The following is a 17470-nucleotide window of genomic DNA, read 5'->3' on the forward strand; positions in this document are numbered from 1 at the left end:
TGAGATACAAAAGCCTAGTTGTTAATATCATGGGAATCAATTTTGAATTTTTTTGTGAAAATAAGGAAAATAATAAATAAATGATACTCATACATACAATGGGGCTCTCGCTGCAAATAGAAATGTCAGAGTCTATGATGTTGAATCTGTCTAGACTTATCACTAGTAGCCACGCCCTGTACAATAAAGAATGTATTTATATTTCATTAGCACAAACATTTAACAAGAATGCATCGATATTTAATCACTTTAAAAGCACCTAATTACCTTTCCCTTGTCAATGGGTTGTGCCTCATCCCCCCCTCCCTCCCCCCCCCCCCCCCCCCCCACACTCTGCCCCCCACTAACAGGTGTTACCTGCAAGAAAAAAGAAAGATTAGAAACCATATATGTTCCTAATGAAGGATTCTTCCCTTAAAACCATAAACTAATAATAGAAACAAAGAAACAATAGCAAATGTGAGAACAAAATATGGACTTCTTATTTGCTCCACAAATGCGAAATTACCAAATTCACAAGTACAAAATTCCAACACACATGGGCATCTTCATTACAATAATTTGCAAGACTAAGCTGTGAAATACCACCTAGAGTTGTCCTAGACAATGTTCAAGCCTTTCTTAAATAGGCAATTTTATGTTGCCCAGGAAGGTTATAGACATTGAAACTTAATACCTAGCGCCAACGGACCCTAACAATACATATAGAGTCAACCAAATACATCTTTGACAATTATTTTAGATATTTCAAGTAGCCCAACTTTGAAATGCCACAACTCATGAACCGTTGCTCTGATTGGTTATTATAACCACTTTTCGGAAACACTAGCTCATGATCTATAGACTCGAAATGGTGCAAACACCTTTTCTTTGATTTTTTGGACCTCATTCAGGAACTCTAAAGCCTCCAATGGTGAGCCTAAAGATTTTTCTACAAATATTTTCACCAAAAATTTGCAATAACTTCTCTGATACTTAAGCTAGAGTAATGAGATTTTTATGGTATGCTTATAACTCTAAAATGAACCTTGTAGAAAATGAGAATGTTGCAAGCTCATATGAAAAACTCACTAAAAATAGCAAGTTCCCATAAATAGTAACCACCCTGTCTTCTAGTCCTTATTAAAATTGAAAATATTGAAAAGAAAATATTTTTGGGTGATGCAAGATTTCTCTTACACCCAGGATGCTCCTACATCAGACACCCAAGGTAATTTGAGAAGTGATTTTGTCACGTCTTAGGTGTTCAGAGGAAAACCAAGACATTGAACCTCCTCCCTTGCTAGCCATGATGAATCCTCTACTAGCCTCCCTTTCCATTTGACCAAGTATTTCTCATAAGTTTTGTTCCTTGTACTTTTGCCAACATGAATTTCCAGTATCTCCTCAATCTCCTTTGTAGCCGAACTAATTGTTGGAATACTCCACTATGCTTACAACTTCATCTCCATCACCTCCTTCATAATACTTTGTCAAATCTAAAATATTAAATACTGGTGAAATATTTAATTTAGTAGAAAACTCCACTTCATAAGCATTTCTAGAATCATGCTTTTTCATTATCTTGCATAGTCCAAATTTCTTCATCTTCAACTTATTATATGCACCCACTAGAAAATGTTATTTTCTCAAATGAACCATGACTTCATCTTCAATCTGAAATTTCTTATACCTCCTTTTCACATCTTCCTTAGCCTTATATTGTGTATTCATCTTTATGATGTGTTTCTTCACCTCCTCATGGATGTTCTTCAAATGTTTAGCAAATTATTCTTCTTTAGCACTACTTATGTCTCCTTTATCCAACTGCCTCAATTCAGAAGCATTTCCAGGACTACTCCCATCTACAATCTGGAATGGTGATTTACTAGTACTCATGTTCACGGAACTATTATATAAAAATTTTGCATGTGCTAAAATTAGATCCCATCCTTTTGGCTTGTCTCCAACCAAACATCTCAGCCAAGTTTTCCAAACTATGATTCACAACTTTTATCTATCCATCAGTCTATGGATGATGTGATGAACTGAACTTCAACTCTGTCTTCACTTTCTTCCACAATGTACTCCACAAATACCCAACAAATTTGGTATCTCGATCTGAAAATATACTCTATGGAAGACCATGTAGTCTCACCACTTCTCTAAAAAATAACTCTTCCATATGAACAACATCACTAGTCTTCTTGCAAGGAATAAAATGTGTCATCTTTGCAAACTTGTCAACCACCACAAAAATAGAATCATGCCCATGATGTATCCTCAGTAATCCAAGAACAAAATCTATGCTGACATCCTCCCATAGTTTCTTTGTTACGGGTAATGGTTGATACAACCTTGTATTTTGCTTCACTCCTTTCACCATCTGACATACTCTGCAACCCTATAAAAACTTCTTCAAATCCTGCTGCAACTATGGCCAGTAATAATTCTCAACAACCAAAGCTATCATTTTATCTCTACCAAAATGTCTAGCCAATCCTCCACTATGCTTCTCCTTGATGAGATTATCTCTCATTCAACTTCTAGGAATGCACAATTGGATTCCTTTGAACAACATACTATCCTGGATCATGAAATCCAACCACTTTGTCCTATCAAGTATAACAGGTTCTATACAAGCCTTCCATGCTTCACCAAAATCAGGATCATCTAGATACAAAGTACTGAGTTCCTTGAACCCAACCACCTCTATCTACATTTCTGTCAGTAAAAGTTGTCTTCTACTAAGAGCATCTACAACTTTGTTAGACTTCTCACTCCTATGTTTAAAAACAAATGTATAACTTTACAAAAAATCAACCCACTTTGAATGCCTTTGGTTCAATTTTCCTTGACTATTTAAATATTGCAAAGCTTGATGATTAGTATACAAAACAAACTCCTTAAGAAGAAGACAGTGTCTACACTTCTTCAATGCTTGAACTGTAGCATAAAATTCCTGATCATAAACAGAATATTTTCTTTTGGCATCATTCAATCTCTCACAAAAATAAGCAACAAGTCTACCTTCTTGGCTCATAACAGCTCCTATTGCAATACCACCAGCATCACAGTCTAGTTGAAACACCTTGTTAAAATCACGAAGTGCTAATATAGGTTGCTCAATAAATTTTTGTTTCAATAGATTAAAACTCTTATCTACCCCTATAGTCCACTTAAATTATTTCTTATCTCCTCTCATTGTTTCAAGCAGGGGTCCACAAATACTACTAAAACATCTTATGAACTTTTTGTAAAAACTAGCCAATCCATGAAAAGATCTTGCTTTTGTTGCACTCCTTGGAGTAGGCCATCAAGAATAGCCTTCACTTTCTCTGGGTCCATTTTTAGACCTTCTGCTAAGATTACAAATCCCAAGTACACCAACTCCTTCTTTACAAAATTGCACTTCTTTAGGTTTATTAGCAACTTTTCTTCCCTCAACTTATCAAACACCTTGCAAATATGGATCAAATGATCCTTCAATGTCCCACTAAAGATCAAAATATTATTTAGGTAAACAATAACAAACTTACCCAAAAACTCCTTCAGTACCTCATTCATGAGCCTCATGAAAGTACTTGGTGTTAGTTAGCCCAAAAGGCATGATTAACCACTCATACAGTCCTTTTTTCTTGAAAGCAGTCTTCCACTCATCACCTTCTCTGATGTGAATCTAATAGTAACCACTCTTCAAATCTATCTTTGTGAAATACTCAACTCCACTCAAACAATTTGTAATGTCTTCCATCCTTTGCAATGGAAATTTGCACGTGATTGTGATCTTGTTGGTAATGCAAGAATCTATGCACATCCTCCATTCTCCATTCTTCTTTGATGTTAATATGGCTGGTATAGCACATGGACTTAGACTCTTTTGAATCAGCCCCTTTTGCAACAACTCATGAACTTGTCTGTTCAACTCTTCACTTTTAGTTGGTGTCATTCTATGCACTACCTTGTTTGGAAAACTGGCTTCTGGAGCCAAACCCATCTAGTGATTGATCTTCCTCATTGGGGGTAATCCATCAGGTACATTATCTGATACAATATCAAAAAAATCTCCCAACATATCTACAACTTCTACAAGTACCTCCTCTACTTCTTCTTTACTATCCTCTACTTCTTCTTTACTATCTTTTGGAATTATAGAAAAACACATATGCTCATGCTTCATACCTTTGAGAAACTCTTTTCCATCAACAAAACATATTCTAGAAGCACTACATACCTTTTCTTCTTTCTCCTTCAACAGCTTTAACTTATGTTTCACTCCATCCTTGGTCAAAGTGTAGGTATTTTCTCGCACATTGTGTACAGCATGCCTGTCAAACTACCACAGCCTACCTAGAAACATGTGACATATGTCCATAGGTATGATATCACAAAGTACCTCATCTTGGTAGCTTCCAATCTTGAACTTCACTGAACAATGCTCATTGACCATGGCCTTATGGTCATGTTACACCCAAGCAATATGGTATGGACGCGAGTGTTTCGGTCTCTTCAGCTTCAAATTGGTGACCATCATTTATGACACCATATTTTTTGTACTTCCACCATCAATGATCACATCACAACACTTATCTTCACATCTGCACCTTGTGTGAAACAAGCTCCTTCTTTGATCAAGTTCATTATCACCACTCAACAGGACTCTTCTATTAACTAGGACTTCTCCTCTTTTAGCATCTTTAGAATGTGAGGATTTGGCATCTTCATTAACATGTGCAACTCTAGCCTGGCCTTTTATTCTTCAATTTTTCCTTCCTTAACATTGGGACATTCAAACACTCTATACCCTTCTTCTCTGTAGTCTAAACATTTGTCACCGAAGCCTCCTCATCTAGATCATTGTCCTCTACCTCTTCCTCTCTAATCTCTATTGCTTTGATCATGGAAATGATTGAAATTGTCTCCCCTTTGGTTCTAACTGCTAATTTCAGCCTCATTGTTGTTCTTTTGGGCCTTTTGTTCTTCAATTTGTCCTTCCTTAACGTTGGGACATTCAAATACTCTATGCCCTTCTTCTCTGTAGTGAAAACATTTCTCACTAAAGACTCCTCATCCAGATCATTTTCCTCTACCTCTTCCTCTCTAATCTCTATTGCTTTGATCATGGAAACAATTGAAATTATCTCCCCTTTGGTTCTAACTGCTAATTTCAGCCTCATCCTTGTTCTTTTGATCATCATTACGGCCTCCATAAGATCGTCTGCTAGATCTTCCACTGTGGCCTCCAAACATTGTTGGAGCAATGCCAACTTTTTGTGCAATTGTTAAGGATGAAAAAATAAAGACATGCTATCAAAAATGAAAATTTGTGTGAACAAGAAAATTGAGAGAAGTGTCATTATTGTGAAGAATATTTTCACTACTCTCAATAGCATAGGAAAAAATAGCATTGAAAAGGACAAGACAGCTACTTGTAGGGTTGTTACAACTTTCTTGGTAAGTCATCATTTGAGAAAAGAGAGATTCATTAGACAAACTCTTGTTAACTTAAAAATAAGTCGTACGAATTTTAGTAGAGGACTTAAAAGAAGAGAGAGTCTTGAGGATCCTCTTAAAATTGATACATGGGTTTATTGTAGGAGACTTCCACGTTTTGATAAGAAACTAACAAAGGGTATGAAGGAACAAATTGCACAATTTTGGCACTCTAGCTCAAGAGTGTCACCAAATGTGAAGGATGTTTTGAAGTTGAGAATTGGCAATAAAGGTCATATCCCACATCCAAAACATTATTTGAAGGTAAATCAAATAATTTTGTTCCAACAATTTTGTGAGACTAATCCAATATTACATATATCAAAAAGGGCTTTTGAATCAATGCAACCATTTTATTGTGTGCCTCTTAAGATTTGAGATACATGTTGCAAATATCATGTGGAGTTTTCTATGCATCATGAAGTATTATGCTCTATCTGTTCTTCCTTGCATACTATTGAAACATTGGAAATTTGTGGTGCTACTTGCCTTCCAAAATCATCAAGATCGTTACTAGATCAATTCTTATGTCCTGGAGATGATGATTGTTTGTTTTATAGAAATAAGAAGTGCATACAATGTGGTGGTTTATCAAAATTTTTGACATGTTTACATGAGGGTTGTGAAGAAGATATTGGAAAGACATTAGTTTCAAACAAGGTTTGTGAAATAGTGAAATACATATTGAAGAATGGAGATGAAGGCTCTAGATGTGAGTTGGTTGGAAAAAAAATGAGTGTCTGATTTTATTTCAAATTTCAAAAGAAAATCTTTTTTACAAGTATACAAGGCATAGTCATAGGTCTCAGTGGTTAGATCAACAATTTAGAATGTGTAAGGATACTTTCTCCTAGAAATGTTATACAGATCTATAAATGTCATTTTGTAAGCCGTTATGCTGCTGAAATTTCTGTAAAAATGTCCATTTTCAAATTTATTAATAATTTGTGAAGTTGTAAAATTTTTTGGCACTATTTCGAACATACCCGATTTGGGTTTATTTGAGAAATTGGTGAATCTTTGTAATATTGGTTGTTTGGTTTTAAAAATCTGATTTGAAGCTTGAAATATCATGTAAAATCAAAAAAGGGACATTTCACAAGTCCCATGTCTTCATGACAAACAGAGGTTCAGGGAGCTAAACATTGAGTAATAATCAAGATTAAAATTGCATTAGGCTATATGATTAGAATGATCAGAAACATATCTTTTTTAGACCCCTTTGTGTGTCAGAGAATACTCATTTTTGTAGACTGTCTTTATTGTCATTCAAGTCCGCAAGGAAGTCTGTGTGAATAGCAGAGGGCAATGACCTAAAAATATTGATGGCTATATCGATCTTATTAATGACTCCAAGTGCGCATCTTATACATTGAAGAAGTACGACAGGATCCTAGTAGGCGATGACTGGTTGTGTACAATGGCGATGAGAGGGAGATGATGCTTGTGGAAGATGACAATGCAATAATAAACCTCATACTTACTAATTAATCACTGGTTGGGTACAATGGCACAAGCGTTAAATATTTATGAAGCCTTCTCGAGATAAAACTCTCAGGAATCCCACAACCCTCCCTCATAGGGAGGAACCAAGCCCCGTAGTACTCAATAACTATTGTATATCCTTCAGAACAAAAGTAAATCATTAAGAATTTCAGGTTTCTACAATGTATTTGATTTATGTTTAGTGTCTCTGATTTCCATTTGTGAATTTTTTTTATTCAACATTTTGGATTATTTTGTATTATAGTGTGATCCATCATCAGGATAACTGGGATTACGTGTGATTCTAAAAATTTCACACAATCCAAACCAAAAAAACTAGACATAAAAGTAAACCATATCAAACATTGACACAGATTAAGCAAAATTTCACTTTAAAATAACTAATCGGACTGTTTATAACCACCTACTCAGCAGCTTCAGGTGCATGATTTCTCAGCTGCTCAAAATAGGAATGGCTAAAACTCCGACAAAGATACCAGTAACCAACTAAAATGTTGCTATGTCAGTCACACGGTAAACATGATCACATTTTCATATGGCTCAACGAGTAAGACCACAAGTGTTGGGCTACGTTTGAGAATTCCCCACAGAAATTGACAAGACACATTCCAACAGACAGGTTGTTGCGAAGAAAAAGTGAACTACCTTCGCTGAACGGAAGCATGGGGTCAAATTTATATCCTCCATGATAGACCTGTTTATCAGGATGTCTGCTAGTTTTAAGAGTTCTAGTGTTATCAGAAGTTGCCGCTCTCTTTGCAATTTGAAAAATACGCACCTTAAAATGGTGCAGTTGGTTGCATATGCAGGTCAGATAGGTAAAACCTTACAGACCGAGTAAAAATAGTTTCTTAGAGGAGAATCCAGAAATGTTTCTTTGTAGAGACGATGAATGGCATAAAGCATGAAAAAAGCATAAAGGTGCTTGCGTGGAGGCAAAATTATGCCATGATTGGATGCACCCAAAAACGGATTTAGAAAGGGGTTTGCAGCGAAACGAAACCTATCAAAAAGGCACTAACGGCAAAAAGAAAACCATCAAAAGGGGATGAAGGTCCAGACTCCAGACTATGACACCCTTGTCTAGATCTGTAGGCAGTGTTGTTTCCTGTAAGCGAGGAACATAGTTGAAATTATGAGCAGCTGAGAAACCCAATTCGGTACATGTAGCACCGTAGTAACTTTTACCTGCTAAATAATAGGCTTGTTATACCTTAAAGAAAGAAACCCAAAATCCCCTACATGATTTACTTAAAGCTTCAAAGGTCATAACTCTCGAAAAGCTTTTGCATTAAAAGTCCGGATAGGCAAATACAGTACTGATAATGAGTCCGTCAAAGACACTTAAAAGTTCTAATTGATATTATTTTAATGTGTCAGAAGAGAAAAAAATAGATTCAGCGATTCATTATTTGCCTGTCCTGGAAAAACTTCTGCTTCACTAAAATCTTAAAAAGAAAAAGAGATTTGTATTTCTTTTTATTATAAGAGATTTTCGTATGTTAATCCATATATTGCATCGGAACCGGCCAACATTCTTTATCATCATAACATGCATTAGAAATTCTTAAACATTAGGTAAATTTGGTGAACCTAAGCAAGCACGTTATTTAACTCGGGTACAATGCGGAGTGTACATTTTTATTAATTGGGTATTAGATACATGAATTTTACAGCCGGACAGTAGAAGATTGCCTCTTGCCCAGATAATTCAAGCGGGTGAAGCATATGGCCAAAAGCAACCATCAGCCTACGTTACATAACGTCTCCCAGTTAATAGGCATGCTCCCTTTCTTGCCAGGGATATTTTTTTTTACGGTGGCTTTAACCAAACGACGCATAGGCTCAAGACAAAACTAAGGAGTCGGTTGAGTTCAACCGCAACCAAGTGAACAGCCTAAACAGGAGAGTATGATCTCGCAACATCGTTAGTAGCCTAAATTGTCCAAAAGCATCATAGAAACAGAATTCAAAACATCTTTCCTCTGTACTTTGTCGGCAATCCCCATATAATGGTTAATATATGATTGCCAACTATATCGGTTCATTTAAGGATTATACTGAGATCAAAACTGGGGAATCATTTCCCTAGAAATAGTTAACAGCTGGTACAAAAACAGTTCTTCCAATAACACCATGTCCCTGTCGTTATAGGGATCATGGGTGCCTTCAAATTTCAAAACTGAAGCTGAAAATCTTACTGCTGATAGAGTCCGAATCTAATTTTACACATCCCTAAGTCCCTCGTCTCTTATCCATCATCCTAGATAACCAATATTTGCAAACTGATGAATGAGAAGCCTCGAAGAATCGTGAAAATGCTTCAGACATTGGATTTCAGTTCTGCAGCAGATGAAGGAATGGTGGTTTCTGCAAGATCAGAGCACCTGGATGTTTCTCTTGCACCTGCTAAATCTTCAGAGCTTCCTTGAAGCTTCATACTCCGAGGTGTCATTTTCTCAACCTCTTCAGAAGTATAAATGAAAATTTTACGCACAATGCTACAGAATTCCCTGTAGTAAAATAAAAAAGCATATATTAATAAACTTGGTCACAAAATCCAAAACTCAACTTGAACAATATAAAAAAATCAATAAAAATCATTCCATTAATTTCAATGGATTGTGGAAATCTGATCTCTCTAATCAATAATCATTTCAGTCAGATCAAAACAGTAGAATGTAATGTATTGAACTTACTGCCATGGATCGTCTCCCACAAGCATCATGTCACCTTCATCGTCAGTGTAGACCACCCGCCACCCTCTACTATGGTCCTGCAGTTCTCCTTCTATGGAGAACATGTGTTCAAGCTCATGAATGAGCTCAGCATACCCTTCAAACTTTGTCAGGTCAACTGCCCTCCCAAGTGCACTACCTTGCTTGTGAACCTGAAAAGTAAGAGAAACCAACACAAATGAAAATGATGGTTACCTTAAATGTCCTTCAAATAAGCAATTTTCTGCATCCCAAAGTGATACCTTAGTGCAGCTCCTTGTAGGATTATTCAAGATCTTGCCACAGGTTTCTTTTGGCAACATTTGAGTAAATTTTGCCTCTGTACTTGGAGTTGGATCAGATTTTACAACCTTTAATGGCTCTAACTGCTGCTCAGACCCTGCAGATTGTGATGGATTTGTGCATGCAGCTTCAGCAACAGGCTCCATGCTCTCTCCCATCTTTCCACCTGTTAGATGCATACTATCAATGAGAGGAACACCAAACAATTTGGCAGGAAATGCACCAGCTTCAAGCCCCTTATCTTTATACATTTCTCTGGAAGGCAAGCCAGCTTGATGCACGTTGGTTCCCTGATTACCATGTTGCATGATCTTGTCACACTCAACATTTCCTGTGCCTGCTTGCAGTGAAACCTCTGGTTGTGATGAAGAAATTAGGGACCTGATCCAGCTCCCTGGTGACTCTTTAGCTCCAAAGCTAGGAACAACTGGGGCGCCATCTGAGCCATCCCGCAGTGCTAATGAACCTTGTTTGGAAGCAATTGCAGCATACTTTGACTCTGATTCTTTATCATTCTGTGCATTATAGGACAACATTCTTGATGGCATACTTGACAAGTGGAGATCTGTCCCTGACGATTCACAATTATTATCTTCTGGATGGTTATACTGTTTCCTTAGGGGCTTATACTTGTGGTAGTTTGCCATGTTTTGGTTTACATATGGCATTCTGAATTCTAAAACCTCCCCCGCACCCTGAAGACCAGCAAAGCCATCAGCGAAGTGCAATTGGTTCTTCAGCACATGCAACCAATTTTCAGTTCCCAATCTTCGTACTGCTCCTAGATCATCTGCTGTAAATTCTTCCAATTTGGATCCCCACATCACTGAACTATGGGTGTTTTCTGCATCTTTGTCACCTGATCCCAAGGTCCTTGCCTCTTGACCTTGCAAGACCCTACCAAATCGGGGAACCTGCATAGAATCACCAGAGGCCTGACTTGAACCTACAAGAACACATATTGTGGCAGATTATGATACTTGGAAATTGCAATTGTAGATATCCAGATTTATATTTAAATGTTTGATAAATCTATTGAAACTCTTACCCAAAATTGATATATCTGAAGAGACTGGAAGTGTATTTGCTCTAGGTCTCTTGCTCCTTGGTGCAGGCAAAGGATTCAGTGAAACCGGCGCCACAAATGGCTCGATTTCCCATGGTGAAACCCTTTCTGGACGAGGAACCATTGAGTTCTCATCCCATTGCACCTGAATGAAACAGCTGCATGCATTAAATACAGTATAAAATTGCACGTCCCAAAATAGGAAATCCATAAGCACACAAAGGTTGTGGTGGTTGGATAGTCCATGGCACCTTAAGGGACCTCCATGCTGAACCTGGCCATCTCACTGGATCAACATCACCTATACCAATGATGGTACCACTAAACCTACAACCCAACAGGAAAGAAATTGAACAAAAGCTTCAACAATTGATCAGCTACAATATAAAAGCCATATTAATCAATGCAAACCTCCTCTCAGGAGCATCCTCGCCCTCAAATCTCATCTTGAAACGCATTCCGACAGACACATTACTGTTGAATGTCTCCGCATATTTGGCATAAGGAACAATAAACTCGGAAGGGCTGACCCTGTTGAGAATTTCAAGAACGCAAATCAAAGAGATGCAATCAAGCCAATTCACCATAAAGTGTATCAGTGCATTGATTCTAGTTATTCCATGAGAAACACCAAGCACAGAACAGAACTTAGTGTAATTAAAGTTCAATTCAAAAAACTTTTCAAGCAGGAAAAACACATTTAGAATGAAAAAAGGCATAACAAAAATGTTTCTTTCATATTGACAGAAGAGAGTTGCACCAACAGAATGAAGCTACATGTCTCAAGACAGCCTACCTTGGTTTATAATAGACAGTGAACAATGTATGTGTTAAAACTGCGTGGGATGCTGTTGCAATAACACCCACGTGCATACAGTGACTAGATAAAACAGATGATGGCATATTATTCATCTGTCGCATAGCTCGCCTGACTCCAACCCGTAGTTCTCCAGTTTCTCCCCTAAACACCAAAAAACGGTGATTAACAAGGACAGCATTTGACTGAGATGATGGTCTGAAACAACAGTTAGTTTATGTGCACAATAGCTGCTGAAAGTATTTAAATACCTTAGAAAGATGAATGCGTCCCCTGCTACGAGCCTTTTGGAACTAACAAATACACTCCATCCAGTGGTAAGCAAATGCCTCCTTGGCTGCCCTGCCATTTTGTGCAAATACAGGATTTATTAGAGTCAAACAGCTTCTGCAGTGATTTTGTCCTCAGAAACCAGTTGGCACCACCCAAAGAGCCAAGGTCTGCAAATCCTAGACTCTATGGTCAGCTAGCCAGGTTTCAATTGAACTAGCTAAACAGAAATAAGTTATGTGTTATTTGAAGAGCTCATCTTACACATCCCATTTTGAATTTATGGATATTCTTAAGCACTGTGCCCAAATGAAGCTTACAGTTCGCTAAGATTGCATCAATTACTACTAACAAGATATAAAAGGTATGTCAATGTGTTTCCGGAAATGACTAGCCAATTGTAGATAGATTTCCTGGGAACCTGAAGATAAAACATCATTTGTTTAAACTTAATAGCCGACTGAAAAATAAAATAATATCTTTATCTACATTCTTATTTTATCCAGACTACCACTGGTCACTAAAATGTCATTTTAAGTCTCCTTTCTATGCATTTATATGTGTATGTAAAACAGCATGCCAAACAGCAGAGGAACTAGCAAAATTTTAGTCTAAGCAGTTTACTTTCCTTCCAGCAAGGGCTGTGATAAATGTCAATCACTGTTTTGCAATCTTTTCAGATCCTGGCATATAGACTTAAGGGTCTTTAAGTGCCTAATCACAAAACCGGTACACCGAAAAATTATATGATGCTAAGAGAATCTCGTGGAGGCTGAGCTTCAACAAGAAGGTAGGCAAGGGTTCAAAGAATCGCATTGATGGTTCTATTAGGGGTAGATAGTCTTTAAAGACAAACCTAGAAGCATAATAATACCCGGTAAGAACATTATTAGATTATACATCATAAGAAGGTAGTTCAGGACACCCAGCTTTCAATAACAGATTTCCTAGTTTAAAACTCGGAAAGCGTAGATTAAAAAAAATTAGACAAACTCACCACGGAAGATGTGGCGAAAGCGCCATTCTGTTCCATGAAGATCCTTAGCCACCAACTCTTGCGCTGGAGGCTGCTGACTCATATCCTGCACAGAATGAGAAGGAAAATGCATCAGTCTTGCACGGTAAGCAATATATGCACTGAGCAATGTGAGAATCATATATCCAATTAGAAATTTTAGACGTGAAAAAAAAAATGTCCTTCAAGGCTATTTGACAAAAACCCAAAATACCACCCCGGGGAAAAGAGATGCATGGGTCAGTGCTGTGGTATACATCCTCTGTTGAGCGAAAAAACCTAAACTCAAGCAGGCGTGTAAAAACTATGGCTAATAGATCTCTTGAAGCAAGAAAGTAATAGGGCACCCAAGAAACCTACTAGCGGTGGTAAGCATTCATCAGCATGCCTTCTGAGAACTGAGAATCCTCCATGGGTGCTTGTATCCGAGGCTGTAAGTGTCTTGCAAAATGAATGCACACGAGGCCTATACGGCGAGGCTGACAGAGATTCACCATCAGGTGACGATGAATCGTTATGCTGCAAAGCAGACACCATTAGAGCCATCAGAAAAATTCTATACCAAAAACTCATGCACGGCACCGAAGCAATCATTAATGGTTTAAACTATTTTATCAGCTAATACAGAAAACATGAGGAATCAGATATGCTTGGAGAGGAGAACAATGACATCCGAGACGCTTCAGGTTATTTAACACAGAGAATAGCAAAGGTCTCAGAGGAACTTAGAACCGCAAAATCTTCCAAGGCAGATGACAACAGAGCTAACAAAAACGGTTAGAACCACATACTCATCCTAGGCAGAAAAGGAACTACTCGAAATGTCTTCAAAGCAAGTTTTATCGTTGAACACACAACACGAAAGCTATTAGGAATCATTTATACCAAACAATACTCTAAGACAGAAAACATAACAATCCAATCACCTAATACAGATAATATATAAAACATCAGGAATTCTTTCAACTGCATAATCATGCAAACAGGAACAACATCAGGGCTGTCAAGATTTCCAATCAACGCAAAATTTGTTAACCCAGAATAGGAGAAACGCTTGAAACTTTTTATGCCTAATCCCCAAACAACGCCGGAAGGGATCGTGCAAAGCCACACATGCCCCCATTGCAAGTAAACATTAAGCCGTCCGTAAACACAAAGAATCTGTACCAAGGAGCTTACCTCTGTCTCAGGAACAAGAGTAATTTGAGCAAAAACTTCATCTGTATCAGGCTCGGCCTGAAACAAACAGAAGCCAAAAAAAACCCGGTATCGTCAAAACAACAAAGTCAACATATGTCGTACTCCACTCGACAAAATCACACAACCAGAACATAACAACACATCCAAAATCGACAACAATCAAAGCTCTTGCAGCTGAATAAACCGAAATCAGACTGAAACACACCCGCAATTGTATATTGATAACTTTGCACAGAATCCTGGAAGGCAGATTATACTGCGGCATCTGCTGCTGATCAGCCCCCTGGTTCGTCGAGGCCTCAACCTGCAACCAAAAGATAAATAAAAACAACAACGCGCGCCTTCCAAACACCACCAAATCCCCTCACAATTCCCTCCCCCAAAACACAATTCCCTTCCCAGGAACCAAATGCAGCACCAAATTGACAAAAATTGAAAGCCACAGACCTGCTCCATGTGCCCCTGCGGGAAGTAATACACGCGCTCTCCAACCTGCGGAACGGTAACCAGCGGCCCGGCACAAGCGTTCCACAGTTGCTCGTACAGTGCATCCTCCGCTACAGGCATTCAACCAGGGGCTTATCGTCAGCACCAGTACATACAACAATTAACCATCACAATGCAGCAAATCAGCAACTCCACACTCACCAGATGACAACGGAGGTGGACAATTATTGTTCTGAAACGCACACGACATGTTCAAGCTGTGGTCTGCGTAAGGCATATTGCCGAAACTCGATCCCGCGACCACCGGCTTGTTATATCCTTCTCCTCCTTTCTTCTTCCTGCTACAAACTGCATTCCTTCCTTCAACTCCTGCGTGCCTTTTGTATTATAATATTACGTGTGCTCTTGTGTGGATATTTTTCCGAAAACATGGCGGGGAATCGAACCCGCGACGTGAGGGAAGGAGGGAGTGAGTGAATCAGTGTAGGGGGCACAGAGTTTTTTGCGCTATTTGAGACAAACAACTTCTTCCATCTATTTGTTTGGCACTCGATTAAAATGTCTCTTTCTTCCATAAAATAAATAAATATACATTTATTTATTTGATTCGCTCTGTATTATGTGGCTGCTTACCGCTGTACTGATAAACTTAACCGCGGGACAGGAGGGTGGGGTTAGAGTGGAGTTAAATGGTCCCCCTGCACGGGGGTTAACGGGCGTTACGGCCTTTGCAGCTTCGGCGCCGGGGCTGCCGCATCTGTCCTTATTCATACCCCCATTTGATTTCATTCGGGTCATTAAGTTTGTTTAATTGATGATTAACTATAATAATTAGGATCATGATGTAGGGGTCATGGATGGGTCATAGAGTGTTCTTCTAGGGGTTAGGTTGTAAGTCCATTCACAATCCCAAGGGCCCTCATGTGAGGCCACCCTACTTCCACTTGCTTGTGGGTTGTCTTGGGTTTGTTCAAATTATTATTATTATTTATCTGTATTTATAAGAATTGAGAATTTAGCTCAGAGTTTTGTTCATGAAATCAAGTTTAGTTTGACATTTTGAAGTTTAAGTTCTTTATAGGGGGAGTCCCTCCTTTAAGAGTTTGCTTAAATTACTATCATGATTGATTTCTTTTCTTTTTCATTCCAATTAGATTGAGGATCTTAAGCTTGTCATGTTTACGATATCCCTTTCTACTTGTTATTTTGTGTAAATGGAGGAATCGAGAGTTTAGTCTAGTAAAACAAGAGCTAAGCTTGAAGATTTAGAATTTAGCTCTTTATAGGGTGAGCTTGCACTAAGAATTTGTTTAAATTTATTTTTTCTTTTTTGTTTCATTAGAAAGAGATTGAGGTGTGAACTTTTAAGTGAGTTATAATCTTCTTCCAATATGTGTTTTGAGTTGTTTATGTTTGTTAATAGGATCTCAAGCTTGTCATGTGTACATAGAGGAATCGAGAGTTTAGTCTAGTAAAACGAGAGCTAAGCTTGGAGATTTAGAATTTAGCTCTTTATAGGGTGAGCTTGCACTAAGAATTTGTTTAAATTAATTTTGTGATTGATTTTTTCTTTTTTGTTTCATTAGAGGGAGATTGAGATGTGAACTTTTAAGTGAGTTATAATCTTCTTCCAATATGTGTTTTGAGTTGTTTATGTTTCTTAATAGGATCTCAAGCTTGTCATGTGTACATAGAGGAATCGAGAGTTTAGTCTAGTAAAACGAGAGCTAAGCTTGGAGATTTAGAATTTAGCTCTTTATAGGGTGAGCTTGCACTAAGAATTTGTTTAAATTAATTTTGTGATTGATTTTTTCTTTTTTGTTTCATTAGAGCGAGATTGAGCTCTGAACTTTTAAGTAAGTTATAATCTCCTTCCAAGATGTGTATTGAGTTGTTTATGCTTGTTAGTAGGATCTCAAGCTTGTCATGTTTAGCATGGTCATTAGTTTGCATATGGCGATCATAATGTTAATTTTGAACCTAATAAGCTATTTTTGGAGATAAGGTCATTTTTTTTGTTTCATTAAGTTTGTTAGATATTATATGGTGATTATAATGTTATTTTTGAGCTTGACTAACTCTTTTGAGAGATAAGGATGTGTGACCTTTCTACTTATTATTTGTACTAAGAAAAATTGAGAGTTTAGATTAGTGAAATTAGAGCTAAGCCTAGTGATTTGAAGTTTAGCTCTTTATAGGGTAAGCCCACTGTAAGATTTTGTTTAAATTGTTATTGTGGTTGGTGTCTTCTATTCTTTTTTATTTGAGTGGGGTCGAAGTGTTGTTTTAATTGTTACTATGATTGATTTCTTCTTTTCTTTTTCATCTAAGCAAGGTCAAGGTGTGACAAATTAGTCAGTTATATGCTTCTTTCATTGTATGTTTTGAGTTATTTATCTTTGTTAGTAAGATATTGAGCCATTCATATATAAGTTTTCCATGTTCACCAAATCCATAACTTTATAGATGGTGATTATAGTGTTCATTTTGAATTTGATAAGTTAAGTTTGAAGATAAGAACCTTGATTGTGTTCATTAACTTTGATAGATCTTAGATGATGAGCATCATTCTAATTTTTATTTTAACATTATTGTTATATGATTTATGGCAACTTGATGCTTGTAAAGTCTTTAGTAACCCCTGGATAATTTTCTTC

The 17470-nt window shown here is 37.5% G+C and overlaps 1 protein-coding gene across 1 annotated transcript; it reads right to left on the reverse strand.

Annotated features, from left to right (window-relative positions):
- Positions 1 to 8584: 8584 nt before the first annotated feature.
- On the reverse strand, positions 8585 to 15322 carry LOC149553387 (auxin response factor 1-like). The gene is made up of 14 exons (XM_089788853.1): positions 15015 to 15322; positions 14814 to 14923; positions 14572 to 14670; positions 14346 to 14402; positions 13527 to 13685; positions 13149 to 13233; positions 12133 to 12223; positions 11861 to 12025; positions 11476 to 11595; positions 11316 to 11391; positions 11047 to 11209; positions 9959 to 10944; positions 9678 to 9868; positions 8585 to 9491 (listed from the first exon to the last, which is right to left on the reverse strand). Exons 1-14 carry the CDS (start codon positions 15088 to 15090, stop codon positions 9302 to 9304), a joined length of 2568 nt encoding a protein of 855 aa, XP_089644979.1. The 5' UTR covers positions 15091 to 15322; the 3' UTR covers positions 8585 to 9301.
- Positions 15323 to 17470: the final 2148 nt, after the last annotated feature.

Source organism: Cupressus sempervirens, chromosome 6 (assembly GCF_028749045.1).
Source record: "Cupressus sempervirens isolate cs-2001-9-10 chromosome 6, ASM2874904v1, whole genome shotgun sequence".
In the NCBI taxonomy this organism is placed as follows: domain Eukaryota; kingdom Viridiplantae; phylum Streptophyta; class Pinopsida; order Cupressales; family Cupressaceae; genus Cupressus; species Cupressus sempervirens.